The sequence below is a fragment of the Eucyclogobius newberryi genome, unplaced genomic scaffold (assembly GCF_026437365.1).
Source record: "Eucyclogobius newberryi isolate DKJ021-1_F unplaced genomic scaffold, fEucNew1.0.hap1 SCAF_15, whole genome shotgun sequence".
In the NCBI taxonomy this organism is placed as follows: domain Eukaryota; kingdom Metazoa; phylum Chordata; class Actinopteri; order Gobiiformes; family Gobiidae; genus Eucyclogobius; species Eucyclogobius newberryi.
In genome coordinates this window covers 26,845,092-26,865,529 of record NW_027315779.1, presented here as the reverse complement: position 1 = coordinate 26,865,529, position 20,438 = coordinate 26,845,092, and the positions used below count along the sequence as shown (strand labels likewise).

The window sequence follows — 20,438 nt, the reverse complement described above, 5'->3', positions numbered from 1 at the left end:
GAAATTTCCCCATTGTGGGACAAATAAAGGTTATCTTATCTTATTTCTGGTGATTTAAGTAGAATGTCCTTACTTTTTTTGCTGTTGTGATTGTAGATGCTTCTGTGGCGGTGCTAGATAAATCCGACAAAAATATTTTAGCTGTAGGGAATATGACCGGAGAGGGATTGGAGAGAATTGTACTGGAAGGACTTGTTCATGGCAGTGGATGAAGGGGAAATAGTGTAGACTGTTGGGTTCAGTTAACACTAATATTTTAAGATTCCAAAGGTTTTTTCCCCCCATAAAGAACCACACAGAACATAGTTGTGTTTGACAGCAAAACCACTGCATTGATCATTTAAATAACATTGTTGTAATGTCCAAAATCAGAAAAGCAGTTGTCTCAAAGGGCAACGGTGAAAAACAAATTCAACAGTGTTCATATGAAGTTAGCAAATGTCCCAGCATCCCCTGTCCTTAGACCAGGTTTGTCAAACTCAGCCAGGGGCAAAACAGACTAAAGAGAGACATTGTGACTCTGCTGTAGACTTCCTGGGACTCTGGGACGAGCAGGTCAGATCACAGCTGACCCTTCTCACCTTGGACACTATTAGAGTCACTCCCGGCAACGGTCAGCGCTAGATCATATACTCATAACTCACGGAAGTAACGAATTCAGTCCTGCCGATACAGCTCAGGCAATAATTTTTTCCCTAAAAAGCTTTTTTTCATTGCATTAGAGACTGTTCCACTTCACACGTAGTATATTTTGTTTTGTGCTTGAATGTTGAGCGCTTTTTTTTTTTTACCAAACCACAATAAATGGAAAGTGTGCACCATGGGCTCAAACAGCAGCCGTGCTCCGTGCCACAGCCACAGAAGGAGCCGCCTCTGTTATATTCACACGTTCTCTGCTCTTCTAAGTTGTTTTTCTATGTGGGCACTTTGCCAGAATAAAGTAATTAATGAATTACATTATTCTCGTTAATTAACAAGTTTTTTCTCGTTATTTAATGAGAAATAAGTCATTAATTAATGACTTTATTCTTGTAGTGCCCCGCATTCTTTCTTTTTTTTAGTTGGCCCTTAAACTCTGTCGTACTCATGGATGTATTATATAATCAGTCGTACCCCGCCACGAGGGCCGCCATATTGGATTTTGTAACTTCCAAATTCGTCACTTCCGTGTGTATGATCTAGTGCTAACCAGGAGGCAACTCCCATCAGGCAGGAGGTCACTCCCCTCAGGTAGGAGGCTACGGTCCATCCGGACCAGAACTCTTTCCCTCTGCCATAGGACTCATGAACACTTTTGAACACTGCCACTTTAACTATTATTCAAACCATTATCCATTCATTGCACTGCTATTGTTTTGCACTATTCTGACCTACTATAAATTGTGTATATATTCAAACCAAGTCTAATTTTTCAATTCAACGTTTTTTTGCATGCTATTTTTAAATATATATATTTAGCTAATATTATTATTATTCATTATTGTATGTTGCACCAAACTAAGGTCCTAGTATTTCAATCCTGTTCATTGACAACAAACCTTTTCTGATTCTGATCAAGCCCCCAGCAGCCAAGATGGCCGCCCATTCAAGTCAATGGGAGCTGCTCATTGGCGCATGTCACCAGTTAGCCTTTAGCTCTCCAGCAACGCGGCCCAGGTTTCCATACCATGTGATTGCGCTGACCAATCAGAGAGAGTTTCAAGAGCAGTGCAGAGCCCAGCGTGAGATAAAGCGAAGTATTAAACTACTGGTTTTAAGAAAACTGAAGGATTTTGAACCGGAAAAGGTCGACCCGAACACGAGGCGAGGAGAGAGCACGGAGCACGAGGCGAGCAGAGAGCAGCGGTCACTGCGTCATCATAAAATCAAGCCGTTTTCACTCATGGATCTGTTAAAATATGAGCTTCATCTTAAGTCCAGCTCATGGTCTAATGCTGTTGTGCTGCTTCTTCACTTTTATATCAGAACATTTGCTCATTAATGCAATTTGTTTTTTACACGTCAATTTTATTATATTATAAACATAGTGCAAAACTGTACATTTTGTGTATGTATTTAACAAAATCTATGTATTGTCATGACTCAGTATTTTAGTGTTATTATTCAGTGGTTTGTGGTTTATTGCAAATAAAAATATAAAACCATAAAAAATGTCTAGTTTGTAAACTTTTTCACTGACAATGGAAATAATTCTGATTCTTATAAGTACATGGAATGTATTATCGTAAATTGATTTCTTAAATTGCGGATTTTTTTATCTGCCAAATTCCAATCATTCTACAAGTCAAATGTATTCACATGTTTATCTATCACAAAACTTGCTTGTCAGTATTTATGCTAAAGTCATAATTAAGTCAGTATTTATGCTGCTTGTATATGTGTAATACAAATAACAACACTGATGGACACGAAACGTAACATCCATTAGTTTATACCTGGCAAAACATCGGCAAAACATTCCATTTCCTCGCTTTCTTTCCGTAGCATTTCTCACGCTCTTTCAGTTTTTTAGGCAAAAATAATTTGAAGACATAGCTTCTGAGCAGTAAATCCACGGCCCTCAGGTCCGTGGTGGTCATTAGTTCCATAATTTGTTCAGTTATTAACCTCATAGATCCATATTTTTACGCCTGTAGCTCATTCGTGGCATTTGGGCTATTTCAAGGCATCTCGGCCCGTTCACTTCACCTACACGCGCTCTGATTGGTCTAGACGGTCACGAGCTGGGCTAGAGCGGCGCGCTAAAGCGCAGCCAAAGCTAACAGCTTAAAACGCGTTTTAAAGACAACTGAACAATTTTAATATTAAAAAAAGTCAATGACCCAAAAAAAGTAAGAATTGTAGCAATATCCAACATTTTTAAAAGCTCTAAGCGCCTTGTCAGCCAAACACGAGCAGTTTTTCATTACATTGCGCTCAAGGGAAAAAAAGCTTTCTGGGCCGCAAGATTTCTTTCGCTGCAGTACCAATAGAGTCGCCACTGGGGGTTGTAACGACATGCTGCGGCGAGCCATACCCTATCCAGATAATAGATCCATGATTCTAATAAACAGCTGAACATGTGGTAGTATCGCTTGAATACAGTAGGTGGCAGCGTAAACATTTTCCCTGCTTTGTAGCTTGCTATGAAATTAAACGAAGAAGAACCTTCTTCGCCTTTAGCAGCCAGTAGCAAACATTGTGCTACTCACAGAAACCTTTGTGAAAATGTCCAAAGAACAAACGCGGAGAACTTTGGTGACTGCGTGGCTGACTGCGACTGCAGAAATAACGATAGTGGAGAATGAGGAGGAACTGTGTGACTCTAAACAGGAGAACCAGAGGAAACAGGAGCTGCTGGACTCGGCTCTGAAAGCTCTGAGCCCGAGGGTCGTGCTGAACAGACACGGTGAGTCTAGTTTATGAGCCTAAGTGGATGTAAGTCTTCTGTATTCTATACACCAATCTATTCAAATATATGAATTGCTGTAATGGTTGTATTACATGGATCTATTCAAATAAACACATAGGATGTTGTTAGCTTAAACCTGTCATGAGTTGGACTAGTGGCCAGTCCTTTGATACTGCAGTGAAAAGCTGTAGAGTTTCAGAGAGCAACAAGTGGCCAATACTTTGAAAAACGGACCAAAACAAGCGACCAAGACTTCTCTAAATACTCAAGAACGTAAAAAGTGCAGACTTTGGGGGACCAGCGCGCAGCTGACGCTAATTATTTCCGGGAGTTTGTAGCTACGAGGCGCGATGCTGCCCTCTTCCGGTAAGAATAGATACTGTCAGATTATTGCATAAAAGCCAGAACTGTCAAGAAAAGAGAACGGCTTTTTCAACTTACATGAAAAAAACATGGACTCCTTAAAGAGCTGCCTTCTCTGTTTGCTGTATTTGCTGCATGACAACATAACATGATATAGTTTCAGGATTCCCACACTCACAAAGCCCATTAGGATGTTTACTCACTCCAAACAGACAATCTGTAAGACAGCAGTGCCCGAGTCTCATTACGGCTCAGCTCGGCAGCTCGTCCCTGTATAATATGCTCCGTTTGAGGATTATGATGCAAATACACCAGAAATTGCAATGTACTGTAAATAATCACGTTTCATTGAGTATTAAGGCAATATTAGATGTATAGTATTTTCACATTTTTTAAACACAGCTTAATAGTTTATCTGTTTGTTTTTAAAAACGCCTGAATATAGCTGTGACAGACTTCTACCACTAATTATTAAGTGACATCCACAAAAACCTTTGACCAGTAATTGGTTTGCAGCGCCCCCTCTCTTCACTGCTCACATTTACAGTCCAGCTTGAGGCACAGACTAAACCGTTTGGACATATTTAGGTAAGTAAATAGGAATAATTTTGAGTATGATGAGTTAATTACCTATAATTAGTATATATAAAACATAATTAATGGATAAGATGAGCAGTATATATTATACTTTTAAGAAAAAACACATTTGATATTTCCAAACCTACAATACAGTTATATATCATTAGAACAAACATTTCAAACTGGTGTCAAAAGTAATGTATTGAGTGAGATCCACGTTAATATAATAGATCCATGAGATTCAGGTGTTTCAGGTGTTTTGTTTAGCCCAAGTCATGAGCATGTTTGCTGTTTCTGTGTGAGACACCGTAAGGGCACCTAGCTCGGTATGAACAGTCTGCTTGCCTTAAAAGAGTGTTTTCATATGAGATACTGAAAAGTCCAAAGCAAGGTTCTCTTGGCCCTCTTACTCCAAAAGACCTGAGTCTCCTCAGGAGGTGGAGCCGACTCTGGCTCTTCCTGTACAGTGCGTCTGTGTTATGAGTCCAGTCCAGTTTGTGGTTCAGATGAACACCCAGGTACTTGTATGAGTCCACTCTCTCAATGTCCCTTCCTTGGATGTTCATTGGTGAGGGGGCAGCAGCGTCTGTGGAAGTCCACCACCATCTCCTTGGTCTTCCCCGCGTTGATGAGGAGGTGGTTCTTCTGACACCAGTCCACAAAGTCCTGCGCTAGTCCTCTGTACTCTGCAGTACTGTCCGTGTCATGTCTGAGGTCTACAGTGTAGAGGGTGAGGAGAAAGCCACGAGGACAGTGCCCTGTGGCGCCCCCACACTGCAGTTTCGAGTGTCAGACACACAGTCCCGGGCTCTCAAAAACTGGGGTCGATCTGTGAGGTAGTCCAGGATCCACTCTGCCAGGTTGTACTCCACACCAGTCGTCTCCAGCTTGTCCCTCAGGAGCAGTGGCTGGATGGTGTTGAAGGCATTGGGGAGATGATAAAAAAAAAAAAAAAAAAAAATCCTCACAGCGCTGCCAGGCTTCTCCAGGTGAGAGAGAGAGAGCGGTGCAGCAGGGAGATGACAGCGTCCTACACTCCGATGCCAGGCCGGTATGCAAACTGCATCAGATCCATGGCTGAGCTCACGGTGGAGCGGAGGTGGTCCAGGACCAGCCGCTCTTGTGTCTTCATCAGATGGGACGTGAGAGCCACCGGCCTGAAGCTGCTGTCTTTGGCGTGCAGTGTCTTGAGCACTGGTCTTAGAGCGTGTGTGCAAAGAGCGGTGTCTGGTCTCGTCATTCAAAAAGACTTTCAGCATTAACGGTTTAGAGAATAAGATGGTGTTACAGGTGTAAGTTTGACAACCAATGGTTTAGCCAATCAGAGGCTATTGAAGGACAGCCCTGCCACCAAAGATCTGCTCAGCTGATCAGAAGTCAAGAACCAGCTGAGAGAACTGACCAACAAAGGCTGTGAGACCAAATTTACATCATGTTATTTTGTTCTTCCAGTCTGAGGTGCATGAAAAAATGTCTGCTTATGAAGTATAAATTGGCATTAATGTGGTTGATCATCACTTCAGGATCACTCGCTCCCGTGGCTCTGCTGCTGCCTCCCTCCATTTCTGGAACACAAGTCGAGTTTATAAGCAGAGATGTGTGGTTTTGTCTTGATTTAGTCCCGGGGGTGAAGGGCAGCTCTTTTGCGCATTAAGCAAAAATAAATAAAGGTGAATTAAATAAAGAAACTGCTCCGAGGCTTCGTTTCAATATTTTATTTAAATGTATTTATTTTCATTAAAAAAAAGAAACATTGAAAGACTGGAAATCCTCTCTTCTTTCATTTCCTGTATATGAGGCCATGACAAACATCTCCCACAGGAGGTGCTTTTGAATGCCACAGTTATCAGTCATTGGATCAAACACTATCTCCATATATGGACTGGCACCATCCCACTTCAGCCTCCAACGGCCAAGTCCAGCCTCTTTACGCCAGCGTTGAGGTCGGCAAGATGGCAAAATGGCCCCCTGGCCCCGCCCCCTGGAAAAGGCCCCTATTTACGCTACCTCCAGGTATAAAGTATGGCCCTAAAAGTCTAAATCAAGTTCACTCTCCTAAATGGAGCTCAGTATGAACTAGATTTAGACAATAGTTGGGTATACAGAGGATTTATAGAAAGACAAAGCCTTTGAATCAAGATGAAAAAACACTAACACATTTTAAATTGAATGGATGCTTTTACCATATTAAAACAATTTAGTACACTATAGTACACTATAGGCGCATAGGCTTTATAAGGCATATTACAATCCTAGTTATATTTTAAAGAGCATCAGCCTTCAATGACTTTGATCTAAAATCGTAATCATAAAAGTATGCAAAAAAAGAAATCAAGATTCAAATCGCCCGGCCCAATGGACGAGTCTGCGTAAAGAGTTAACACATTTATTTCCTGTGTCCTGCAGGTGTCCAGTTCCCCTCTCGAAGTCCTGGTCTTGATCTGAAACAGGAAATCCCAGAGACTCTACTGATTAAAGAGGAGCCAGAAGAACGGAGCATCAAACAGGAGGAAGAACAAAGCATCAAACAGGAGGAAGAACAAAGCATCAAACAGGAGGAAGAACAAAGCATCAAACAGGAGGAAGAACAAAGCATCAAACAGGAGGAAGAGCAGCAGCAAAAGCAAGAGCAGCAGCAAGTGTAAGTCTCAAACATTTTAATGTTAATGTCCAGAGGCAATTTTAAAGAAGTCTTTTATCTGTGTTTGTTTGTGTGTGTTTTTATACATATATACACATACTGTACTTTTTGGATTTTATGCCTACTTTTTTCCCACGCTTTGAACCCTGCAGTCATTACAACGGTGCAGTTAATTTGTAGATTTTTACTGGCTAATGGCCAATGTGGGGCACTCTAGCAGGAAGTGCAAGCATCTGACAAACTGTAGAAGAAGACGTCCGTGGACAGCGGCCACTGTATTTAATCTTCAACACACTGTGTGTCCGGGGACTCCGTTGTTCTGCTGGGGGACTTCAACGCCCACGTGGGCAATGACGGTGACACCTGGAGAAGTCTCTGGATGTTGTAGGACTGTCTTGGCTGACACGTCTCTGCAACATCGCATGGTTGTCAGGGACAGTAACTCTGGACTGGCAGACCCGGGTGGTGGTCCCTCTGTTCAAGAAGGGGGACCGGAGGGTTTGTTCCAACTACAGAGGGATCACAGTCCTCAGCCTCCCCGGTAAGGTCCATTTCAAAGTACTGGAGAGGAGAGACTATGTCTCTCGGCTGGCCTGGGAACGCCTCGGGATCCCCCCGGAGGAGTTGGAGGAAGTGTCTGGGGGGGAGGAAGTCTGGGAGTCCCTGGTTAGACTGCTGCCCCCGCGCCCCGGGCCCGGATAAAGCGGAAGAAAATGGATGGATGGATGGACACTGTGTGTTTTATTACAATCAGACTTGTATTCATGGAGAAATGAGTCTAATGAGGAAGTGAATCTAGATGTGACAAAACCATAAAGTGGAGCACGGACATGCAATGTACGGGTCTGTAGTTTAGAACCTGGCGTATTGAAATGAGACTTTCTTGGCCAGACCTGACCCCTGCATCACTACTGTGGACCATATTTTTATTTGAATATCTCATGTTACCACGTTACTCTCGCTAAGCACAAGCTCAGGAGCAGATTAACCAGATGTGAAGACACAGACACGGGTAAATCAGCTCACACAGATTCATCAAGGACAGAGGGGACAGTAGGGATAGTAGTGATGTGTTTTCTGTTTGTTAAACTTCACAATGCTGTGTTTTATTACAATCCAACTCATATTCACTGAAAAATTAGTCTAATTAGGGTGTGCCGCTATACCCCCGGTTCAAAAGACGCATCACTACCGTGTACTATATGTGTAAAAATCTCACGTTGCAATGTGGGCACCTGCGCCTTATTGACAGGTGCTGCCTGTATATGGACTAGTTTCTATGTAAATTTCATTGAAGCAGCTTTTATGCAGGAGCGTTGTATAGTCCAAAAAGTACGATATAGACATATACACATACATATCTCATCCTTCCATACGTTCAATTGTATCCCGACATTGGACCTTTTTTTTCTTCTTCCCATGTCTAATCCATAACATTAGACATGGGAATTTCTGGTTTGGTTAAATATAATGTAACACACGTGATGTAGGAGGCAACAACTTGTGTGCAACAGGTCAACCTTTAATTTCTGTTAACAATGATAAAACAGTTTTGATGAATAATTGTTCAACTTTACTGGCTGTACGCAGCTTCCGACTGGGCTGCACTTCTCCTGCGTCAAGCAGAACAGTCTATATTCAGTACTTGCACAGATACAGTGTTCTCGCTGAGGGGTTTTGGCATGGTGGGCTGCCATGCTCCGGCGGGCCCCCGCCATGCTCAAAAGAAGGCAGGTATTAAGATAACCGCGGGCAGCGCAAGCAAAAGGCACCGCGGCAATCACACGGTGATCTTAGGGTGCTGCGGCGCTGCTCGCCCGCTCCGCACGAGCAGGTGCCGTGGTACTTTTAAGTACTTTTCGCAAGTGCCATCTTTCAACCACAGCCCAGCAAGAACACTGCACCTGTATAGGTAAATTTTACTAGTCTAGTGTGTCCAAATATAAACTTCAGGTGCATTATATTGTGCAGCCTTTCGGTCTGTATCTATCCAAACTGGAAATTCCTGATGTTGTGTCTTTTGTCAGTGTTTTGTAACATGCCGGTACTTACCTACTTGTCTTTATTTTTCCATTTATAGGATGAAAAAGCAAGATGCTGACAAGCCATATGTCAAAAAACCTCCAAATGCCTTCATGGTTTACAAAAAGGAGCAAAGGGAGACAATCATGTCAGAATTCAATATCAGAAACTCAGCAGAAGTCAACAAAATTATCGGGGAGCGATGGAGTCGGCTTTCGGCGGAGGACCAAGCCCCGTACTTCGACAAGTCGCGGCTGGCCAAGAGGGAGCATGAAGCCAAGTACCCTGGGTGGTCAGCTAACGACAACTTTGGGAGGTCGAAGAGAAAAAAGGCCAACACAGTGACTCCCACATATTCCAGCCCCCCTGCAGCCCCTGTACAACTAGCAACTGTCGTTATGATTTTGGGCGTTAAAAAAATAAATTGAAATTGAAAGCACACATTCTTCCCCACTGTAAATATGTTACCACCAGCACCTAAAGCAATCAACCCACCGACCAACCACGCAGCATTTTCTACAGCCAGTGGATTTAAGATTTTCTTTGTATTGTATATTTTTTGAATAACTCAAATGTACACGCAATAAAAGTTTAATCGAAATAAGGTCCTTGTTCAGACCTGGAGGAATAAATTCGCACTATTAAAAATATTTTTTGTTTTGTTTTTAATAAATCTATTTGAATCAAACATTGTGATTGATCAATTCAAAACCCTTTTGCCACATTGCCATAGGCTAATTTGAGAAACATGAAGTTCTCTGTCTTGAGTAATAGAAAATTTGAAATTTAAGGATTAGGATGATCCTAATTAGGATGAAAAAATTCCATGGGTCCATCTTATTACAAAACAATAGTAGTAGTAAAGGCCGGAGAATAAAACTAGCATTTATTTATTTGTTCTAAAAAAAAAAACATTTGGTAATATTATGGGAAGAGGTAAAAGGTAATTTATCAATGCAGCTTGGCTTTCCTCAGCTGCCACAGGAAGTACATCCTCTGCTGGGCTGAGCAGGAACCAGAGCTCATCTGGCGTTTCTGGAGTATGATCTCAAAAGCAGATTTGCACATAATAATTACACCATAATTGAAACCAATGCACAATTAAATTTACAAAAAATAAAATTATATAATTAATAATTACCAAGTGCATTATATTGGTAAAGTTAACTCAAACATAATGGCATGAATGTACAGAGAGGCTACAGCTGCTGAGGTGCTGCAAACTTCCATCTCTGCAGGACCTGTCTGTCTCCAGGACGAGCAGGTCGGATCGTAACTGACCCTTCTCACCCTGGACATGGACTATTTGAACCACTCCCCTCAGGCAGGAGGCCACTCCCCCCAGGCAAGAGGCCACTCCCCTCAGGCAGGAGGCCACTCCCCTCAGGCAGGAGGCTACGGCCGATCGGGACCAGAACCTCCCGCCACAAGAACAGTTTCCCTCATTCGTTGGGCTGGATTTTCAATGAAAGGTGAATATAAAGTGTTCATCACACTATATAATCACCTGTCACTGAAATGACTAATGGATGATGATTAATTTTTTCATTGTACTCTTAAGTTCAAAATCTTAGTAAATAAGTCATTATAAATAATGTACATGTTGACTGTTACAACTAAGTACAATAAAAAACACAGCTCAGTCTGTATTGTGTATATACTTTCTGATATTGCACAGCCACAAAGTCTTTTTTACATCTTTCTTTCACAGTAACAAACTGAGACTTCATGTGAAATTAATGGTTGATTTGTGAATGGTTGAATTACGACATTGTCCCTGTTTGAAGCTTGGGGTGTTATATTTAATTGGTGCCTTTTCAACATTAACATTATCACAATCATTAACATTAAGCAGATGACCTGCTCAGGTCTGGAGAAGAGGGGAAAGAGGTAATCCAAACGTCTGCTCCTGTCCAGATTAGGACGTGAGTCCCTTCTCATATAAACCTACAGAGGTGCATTTTTCAAATTTAGTTTTGCTAATAATTAATAGTATAATAGGTATTTTAATAAGATTTTTTTTTTAATTATCATACCTCAGTGCCTAATCTGTTTTTGTACCCAATCTGTGTTGCAACACTGGAAATTTTCCCATTGTGGGACAAATAAAGGTTATCTTATCTTGTTTCTGGTGATTTAAGTAGAATGTCCTTACTTTTTTTGCTGTTGTGATTGTAGATGCTTCTGTGGCGGTGCTAGATAAATCCGACAAAAATATTTTAGCTGTAGGGAATATGACCGGAGAGGGATTGGAGAGAATTGTACTGGAAGGACTTGTTCATGGCAGTGGATGAAGGGGAAATAGTGTAGACTGTTGGGTTCAGTTAACACTAATATTTTAAGATTCCAAAGGTTTTTTCCCCCCATAAAGAACCACACAGAACATAGTTGTGTTTGACAGCAAAACCACTGCATTGATCATTTAAATAACATTGTTGTAATGTCCAAAATCAGAAAAGCAGTTGTCTCAAAGGGCAACGGTGAAAAACAAATTCAACAGTGTTCATATGAAGTTAGCAAATGTCCCAGCATCCCCTGTCCTTAGACCAGGTTTGTCAAACTCAGCCAGGGGCAAAACAGACTAAAGAGAGACATTGTGACTCTGCTGTAGACTTCCTGGGACTCTGGGACGAGCAGGTCAGATCACAGCTGACCCTTCTCACCTTGGACACTATTAGAGTCACTCCCGGCAACGGTCAGCGCTAGATCATATACTCATAACTCACGGAAGTAACGAATTCAGTCCTGCCGATACAGCTCAGGCAATAATTTTTTCCCTAAAAAGCTTTTTTTCATTGCATTAGAGACTGTTCCACTTCACACGTAGTATATTTTGTTTTGTGCTTGAATGTTGAGCGCTTTTTTTTTTTTACCAAACCACAATAAATGGAAAGTGTGCACCATGGGCTCAAACAGCAGCCGTGCTCCGTGCCACAGCCACAGAAGGAGCCGCCTCTGTTATATTCACACGTTCTCTGCTCTTCTAAGTTGTTTTTCTATGTGGGCACTTTGCCAGAATAAAGTAATTAATGAATTACATTATTCTCGTTAATTAACAAGTTTTTTCTCGTTATTTAATGAGAAATAAGTCATTAATTAATGACTTTATTCTTGTAGTGCCCCGCATTCTTTCTTTTTTTTAGTTGGCCCTTAAACTCTGTCGTACTCATGGATGTATTATATAATCAGTCGTACCCCGCCACGAGGGCCGCCATATTGGATTTTGTAACTTCCAAATTCGTCACTTCCGTGTGTATGATCTAGTGCTAACCAGGAGGCAACTCCCATCAGGCAGGAGGTCACTCCCCTCAGGTAGGAGGCTACGGTCCATCCGGACCAGAACTCTTTCCCTCTGCCATAGGACTCATGAACACTTTTGAACACTGCCACTTTAACTATTATTCAAACCATCATCCATTCATTGCACTGCTATTGTTTTGCACTATTCTGACCTACTGTAAATTGTGTATATATTCAGACCAAGTCTAATTTTTCAATTCAACTCTTTTCTGCATGCTCTTTTTTAAATATATATTTAGCTACTATTATTATTATTATTCATTGTTGTATGTTGCACCAAACTAAGGTCCTAGTATTTCAATCCTGTTCATTAACAACAAACCTTTTCTGATGAGCTGCATGAAGTCTTCTGTATCCTAGACGGGCCGTGGCTACGCGGCGCGGTCAAATAGCCCAGCAGTTTCAGGCGCCGCGGCTCTGTAGACACTCCCATCCTAGACACCAATCTATTCAAAAATATGGATTGCTGTAATGCTTGCGTGTCTGTTGTGAGTTGGACTCATCGATCTAATAAACACATAGGATGTTGTTATCTTAAACCTGTCGTGAGTTGCACTAGTGTCCAGTCCTTTGATACTGCAGTGAAAAACCCTCGAGTGATCTTCGCTGTCACTGGACGGCGCGGGAAAGCAATGAAAAGAAGTGACATAAAAAGTTGGGCTGTTGCGATAACCTCAATATTGCCCTATGAACCCTAAAACTGCCAAAGGGCTAAAGTGACGTGGTAACGGCATTTTACATTTTAATGAAGTTGTGTCTGGTATAATTTAACTGTTACTATTAACGATGAACTGTTTTCACATCTTCTGTCTCTTAAGGAAACTTTCACAATGTTCTGCCAACAGACTCTTTTGTCTTGGCTTTAAATTAATCTCGTCAATGAGTCAATAAATAAACAGCACAGACGAGCACAACTGAGCATTCTGCACAAACGGCACAATGTTTAACATAAGCACTACTACACTGACACAAACTAAGCACAGTGTATCAGCTTACTGATAAAGAAGAACTGAAGGTACAGAGTTGTCCTTATAGCCACACGAGAACATAAAGCCTGCACGCTGTGCATAAATCCACATCACAGTCTGTTGTCCGCGTTGAAGCCAAAACAGACATGATCAATACTTAATGTAATCATCCTCCTAAAACCACAAGTAAACGTGGCCTGATTAAAATCCAGGGTGAAGTTCAGCCAAAACGAAAATATTATCCAATCTGCCACAATCATCCTCTATGAACGTGTAGTAAAAGCATAAGCACATGCTGTGCAGCGCAAAACAAATGTGAAACTTAACATGATAATCAGTTGTGAGCACCAGGTGCTTTTCCAGATGCCTTTTTTGCATAATATTGGCCATTCATGTAAACACGCACACCGTCACTTATGCCTGCTGTTGTATTTTTTACCATTATTCAAGTACAGCCTGAATTTACATGCATTATTATTATTAGGGACCTATAGGCAAGTACACACCTTGAAGATGATAGTGACCGCCTTTCAGGAGGAGAATGCAGTACAAAAGATGCCCACAATAGACTAGACCAGGTTGAGCAGGCCCACAAGGAGAGCAAGAGAGCCGGCTTCATGGGCCTTCACCTGCATGTGCTAGGACTATGAAAGAAGACATACAAAATGAATGAAAAACAAATTGATTTGTTCTTTGCCAATATAAATCACAATGTTGGAGATTGAGATTCAGTTCAAAGCGTGTGAAAACAATTTTTTTCCTGGCTCACACCTGGAGCAGAAATCTGCCCACATGAGTCTCCTCCATTTCACCATATGAAGACAATGCAAAGTGAGTTATGAATTAGATTAAAGATAACCTTTATAACCTTTATTTGTCCCTCAATGAGGAAATTGCAGAAAATATTGCACAAGGATGATTAACATTATGTCACAGTTTTGCACATGATTATGAGGCTGAATGACACATGTTCAGGGCTAACAGTGTTTGTTGTAGAGTCTGACAGCAGCAGGAAGGAAAGACCTGTGAAACGGTCAGCACTAGATCATACACTCATAACTCAGGGAAGTGACGAATTTGGTCCCGGAAGTGAGGAATTTGGAGGTTACAAAATCCAATATGGCGGCCCTCGTGGCAAATCACATGCGAGGTATATTTTCTGTCTTGCAGCAGAACATTTCCAGATTATTTCCGGTTTGAATCACTGCGTGCCATGCTGTAGATTTTGGGTTCGACTCTCGCTCCGACCCTTAATTTTTTTCGTGTTTACATTTTTGAACTTCTACATTGCACGGTCTAGTTTGTTATTTTTTTTCCCCCTCATCTCCTAACTCCTACAAAAACGTAGGGTTAGAGGTTAGGTTTAGGGGTTAGGGGTTAACCCTATTTTTTTTTACTTTTTTTTATTGTGGTTTGGTCAAAAACAAAAAGCGCTCAACATTCAAGCACAAAACAAAAAGTTCATGCAAAAGTATTGCCTGAGCTATATCAACAGGACCGAATTTGTCACTTCTGTGAGTTATGAGTGTATGATCTAGTGCTGACTGTGAAACGTCTCCTTCACACAGCGATGGTGGATCAGTCTGTCACTGAAGCTGCCCCCTGCAGAGTGTCCTGCAGGGGGCGACACTCAAGGTACAGCATAGACGTGAGTTTAGCCAGGACCCTTCTGTCCCCACCTCCTGCACCAAGTCTAGAGCGCAGCCCAGGACGGAGCTGGACTTCTTGATGACTTTGTCCAGCTTCTTCCTCTCCCTCTCAGTGATGCTGCTGCTCCAGCAGACCACACCGTACAGGAGGGCTGATGCCACCACAGAGTCGTAGAAGGTTCTCAGAAGTGGTGAATTGAATAAAGAAACAACGCTCCGAAGCTGCATTTCAAGATTTTATTTTTATTTATTTATATATTTAATTCTTGTTTGTCAATTTTAAGAAAACCTTGAAAATTGTGAAATCCTCTCTCCTTTCGTTTTTATTGTATATGAGGCCATGACAAACATCTACCACATGAGGTGCTTTTGAATGCCACAGTTATCAGTCATTGGATCAAACACTATCTCCATATATGGACTGGCACCATCCCACTCCAGCCTCCAACGGCCAAGTCCAGCCTCTTTACGCCAGCGTTGAGGTCGGCAAGGAAACAAAATGGCCCCCTGGCCCCGCCCCCTGGAAAAGGCCCCTGTTTACGCTACCTCCAGGTATAAAGTACGGCCCTAGTCTAGATCAAGTCTAAATCAAGTTCACTCTCCTAAATGGAGCTCAGTATGTAGTACAATAGTTGGGTATACAGAGGATTTATAGAAAGACAAAAGCTTTGATGGAAAAACACCAACACATGTTGAATTGATTGTATGCTTTTACCATATTAAAACAATTTACAATAAAATGCACTATAGGCCCATAGGCTTTATACAGTATATTACAATCCTAGTTATATTTTAAAGAGCATCAGCCTTCAATGACTTTGATCTAAAATTGTAATCATAAAAGTATGCAAAAAAAATAAATCTATATTTTATTTATTCAAATCGCCCAGCCCAATGGACGAGTAACACATTTATTCCTTCATTGTGTCTTGCAGGTGTCCAGCTCCCCTTTCTGATTCCTGGTCCTGATCTGAAGGAAATCCCAGAGACTCTACTGACTAAAGAGGAGCCAGAAGAACAGAGCATCAAACAGGAGGAAGAACAGCTGCAAATGTGTCTCAAACACTTTAATGTTAATGTCCAGTGGCCATTTTAAATATTTTAATATCTGCGTGTGTGTGTGTGCGTGCGCGCGTGCGTGCGTGCACATATATATATATATATATATATATATATATATATATACATATATATATATATATATATATATATATATATATATATACACATGACATACTTTTTGGATTTTATGCCGATACTTTTTTCCCACACTTTGAACCCTGCGGTCATTACAAAGCTGCAGTTAATTTGTAGATTTTTACTGGCTAATGACCACCGGGGAGCACTCTAGCAGGAAGTGCAAGCATTTGACACACTGTAGAAGAAGACGTCCGTGGACAATTGCTCACTGTATTTAAGCTTCAACACACTGACTGTGCCATATCTGCCATTTTGGTCCTAACATTCAAAATTTAATTCAAAAGCTGTACGGTTTGAAATCATTACTGCAACTCCCCTCTTGTGTTTGCATCTGTATGATGAATAGTAAGACTTTTTTTAAAGGGTGTGTGTGTGTAGGCGATTTGGTGCAATATGAACTCAGAAAAGGGGGGCCACATGGCCAAATATTATCACTATTTTGATTAAAGCTTCTTCACACTTCACTGTGGCTGACCAATGGGCAGACTGGATTAGGAAAAAGTATCTGTGTTGGAACAGATAGCTGAAAGAAAGGGGAAAATCCCAATGTGACAATTTCACCAAAATAGCACATCGTCAAACGGATGAGCTTCATGATTCAATTACCATATTGCCCACAACATACCTGATCCCCCACCGCAGTGCACATATGGCTCATTTAGTTCTGTTTATCTGACATCTGTGGTTAAAAAACTCATTGGAGAATATTTGTGAAAGCTTCAATACACCATCACCTCTCAAACAAAACACCAAGGACATTGTTAACTTAAATCATAAACTTACTCTTAATGGTAAACACAATTGTTTAATTTCTTCTACTGTAATTTGGTTGATGTAATAGGTGTTAAATGCTTTGCTGCGGCATATTTTGCCTGTGTTAGCATGTGATTATATTTAAACTTAATACATTCTGAATGTATGTCTTTGAAGAAATCCTCTGAAATATAAACAACATTGCAAAATAATAAGTTTTACATTTTGACTTGATCACCCCTGCAGAAACCTTGTAATCTTATTTCTTTTCAGTTCTGTCCCTGAGTCCAGTGCCGTCTGTGTGAAGACGGAAGAATCCTCACTGCTCCAACAAACAAAAACTGACCCCAAAGAAGAGGAAACACAGGGAGAGGACATCAGCTCAGAGCCAGATTTCCACTCAGAGACTGAGGGAGACACAGAGCACTCTTCTGACACTGACAATGATGAAGACTGGAGAGCTCCACTCAGAGGTTCAGCTCCACAGAAGGAGACAGAGGCTGATGGAGAACACAACCAAATCCAGATCAGAGACTCAAGCACAGCTGTACAAAACTCGGGTCAATCCCCCAAATACAAGTCTGCACCAGGGACCAGTGTGAACAATGGAGACATGTCAGGAACAGCCGAAGGAGCTAAGGGAAAGAAACACCAGTGCTCTGTTTGTAAAAAGAGATTTGGAACTAAACAGAATTTGCACAGACACATTAGAGTTCACACAGGAGAAAAAAACATTCAGCTGTTTAATCTGTAAGAAAGATTTTACTACTTCAGATGGTTTAAAATGTCATATGAGTACACACACAGGAGAGCGGCCTTTCAGCTGTTCAATCTGTAAGAAAGATTTTACTACTTCAGATGGTTTAAAATGTCATATGAGTACACACACAGGAGAGCGGCCTTTCAGCTGTTCAATCTGTAAGAAAGATTTTACGGCTTCAAATGGTTTGAAATACCATACAAGAAAACACACAGGAGAGAGGCCTTTCAGCTGTTCAATATGTAAGAAAGACTTCATTAAGTTCCAAAATCTCAAAGACCATATGGGAACACATACAGGAGAAAACACATTCAGATGTACAAGCTGTAACAAAGCCTTTGCTCATTCCAATAGTCTCAAAATTCATGAGAGAACACACACATGTGAACAACCCTTCAGCTGTTCAATCTGTAACAAAACAATTGCCCGGAACGATTATCTTGCAAAACACCTAAGAGCACACACAGGCCAACAATCTTTTAGCTGTTCAATCTGTAACAAAACATTTGCCCATAAGGGTTTTTTTGCAAGACACATGAGAGCATACACGAGCAAGAAACATTTCAGCTGCTCAATCTGTAACAAACCTTTTGCCAAAAATAGTGAAGTAGTAGTACACACAAGAACACACACAGGTAAGAAACCTTTCAGCTGTTCAATCTGTAATAAAAACTTTGCCCGTAAGGGTCACATTGTAAGGCACACAAAAATACACACAGGTGAGAAACCTTTCAGGTGTTCAATCTGTAAGAAAGCATTTGCCACAAAGGGCTATCTCGCAGATCACATGACAATATACACAGATGAAAAACCTTTCAGCTGTTCAATCTGTAATAAAACTATTGCCTGGAAGGGTTATACGATGAGATAACCTTTATTTATCCCAAAATAGGACAATTCCAGTGTTGCAACACAGATTAGGTACAGAAACAGAATTGGCACAGAAGTAAATATAAAAAGAAAATTGTTAACTTATGAAAACACTCTTGTAGAAAAACCTCTCACACTCTTAATAAAAATAACATTCTCTTGCACCATTATGTCACAGTATTGCACATGATTATGAAGCTGAATGACACGTAGATGAGTCCGATGATGGCAGAGTCATCAGAGAACTTCTGCAGGACACAGCTGTCTATATAATGTCTGAAGTCTGCAGAGCGTGAAGAGAAAGCCATGAGGATGGTGCCCTTGGGCACCCCCACACTGCGGGTTTGAGTGTCAGACACACCAGGGCTCTCACAAACTGCGGTTTGTGAGGTAGTCCAAGATCCACTCTGCCAGGTCACAGTCCACACGAGCCGTCTCCAGGAGCAGCGGCTGGATGGTGTTGACGGAACTGGTGAGATCAAAGAACAGAATTCTCAAAGCACTGCCAGGCTTCTCCAGGTGAGAGAGAGAGCGGTGCAGCAAGGAGATGACGGCATCCTCCACTCCAATGCCAGGTCGGTATGCAAACTGTAGCAGGTCCAGTATCCGGTATCAGATTGGACGTGAGAGCCACTGACCTGAAGCTGTTGAGGTCTTTGGCCCACAGTGTCTTGGGCACTGGTACCACACAGGAGGTCTTCCACCCTCAGCGTCAGGCTCATGTTGAAGACATGCTTCATAACTCCACACAGTTCATCTGCACAGGATTTAAGGAGCCTGGAGCTGATGCCGTCTAGTCCTGCTGCCTTCCTTATTTTAATCATCTTCAGCACTCTCCTCACCTGTACTGCTGTGACAGTCAGTGGTTGGCAGGGGGAATGGGTGAGTCCAGGTGAAGTGGTGAACTGATTGGCAAAAGCAGAGTTGTGAAGAGGGTGGGCCATTGTCCAGCTTTGGAAGTGAGAGCAAACAGCTGTGCAGGGGGAGGGGTGGGTGATTGATCAAATCTCAGGAAGCTGCTTGTTATTAAGAAAACACAGCACCGTCCGGGAGGGTACAGTGTTTTAAAAAACAAAACAGTACAAAACAGAACTTTATGTAGTCCGTGATGCACTCTGTGATGGTGTTGATGTCCTCCCCATTTGGGTCTTAAGCTCAGTCCCTCAGAGCCTCCTCGCTCTCAGCAGTCCACCTCTTCACCACACCACAGACTGCCTGTACACAATGGGTTTATACACAGGCTGCAGATGTACAAGGTTGTGGTCAGAGTTAGCCAGGGGAGGGAGGAGGAAAGAAAAATAAGCCTCCTTGGTGTTTGCTAAGAACAAGTCCAGTGTTTTATTGTCTCTGGTGGGGCATGTAACATACTGGGCATATGTTGGCAGAAGAGATGAGGGAGAAGCGTGGTTGAAGTCACCAGAGACAACGGAGACAAGGAAGAGAGCCTGTGGGTACTGGGTCTGTAACCTGCTGGTGCAGGAGAGCAGTGCTTCACAAGCATTGTCAGCATTAGCATAGGGAGCCACATACACAGCAATCACAATAACATGTGAGAACTCCCGGGGCAGGTAATATGGCCTCAGTTCAATGTCTTTGTTACATAGCTGCTCCTTCACTGTGTAGTGTCCAGGTTTGCACCACTACTCGTTCGCAAACACAGCCAGGCCACCTCCTCTCCTCTTCCTGCTCTCCTTCGTTCTATCAGCACGCAGCAGATGAAAGTGGTCCAAAGCCATAATAGAGTCCAGCATTTCTGGGGTTAACCACGTCTCCGTAAAAAGCATGACGCTGCTGTCCCTGTACTCCTGCTGGGATCACATGAGTCCCACCAGCTCCGCTGTCTTGTTCTGGAGAGATCTCACGTATCTTGCAAAACATATGAGAACACACACAGTGAGAAACCTAAGGGTAAGATTTAATGGGTTTTCACTCAACAGGTTTA

At 41.9% G+C, this 20,438-nt stretch overlaps 2 protein-coding genes across 2 annotated transcripts in view; both read left to right on the top strand.

The window, feature by feature from the left end:
• Window positions 1-18,497, top strand: part of LOC140360242 (uncharacterized) — an 89,023-nt gene extending 70,526 nt beyond the window's left edge. Inside the window, exon 3 of the mRNA XM_072445451.1 lies at window positions 17,493-18,497. Within this exon, the coding sequence (XP_072301552.1) occupies window positions 17,493-18,497 (1,005 nt within the window). The remainder of the gene's footprint in view (window positions 1-17,492) is intronic.
• LOC140361208 (uncharacterized) lies at window positions 3,129-9,629 on the top strand. The gene is made up of 3 exons (XM_072446931.1): window positions 3,129-3,388; window positions 6,740-6,974; window positions 9,055-9,629. Exons 1-3 carry the CDS (start codon window positions 3,208-3,210, stop codon window positions 9,422-9,424), a joined length of 786 nt encoding a protein of 261 aa, XP_072303032.1. The 5' UTR covers window positions 3,129-3,207; the 3' UTR covers window positions 9,425-9,629.
• Window positions 18,498-20,438: the final 1,941 nt, after the last annotated feature.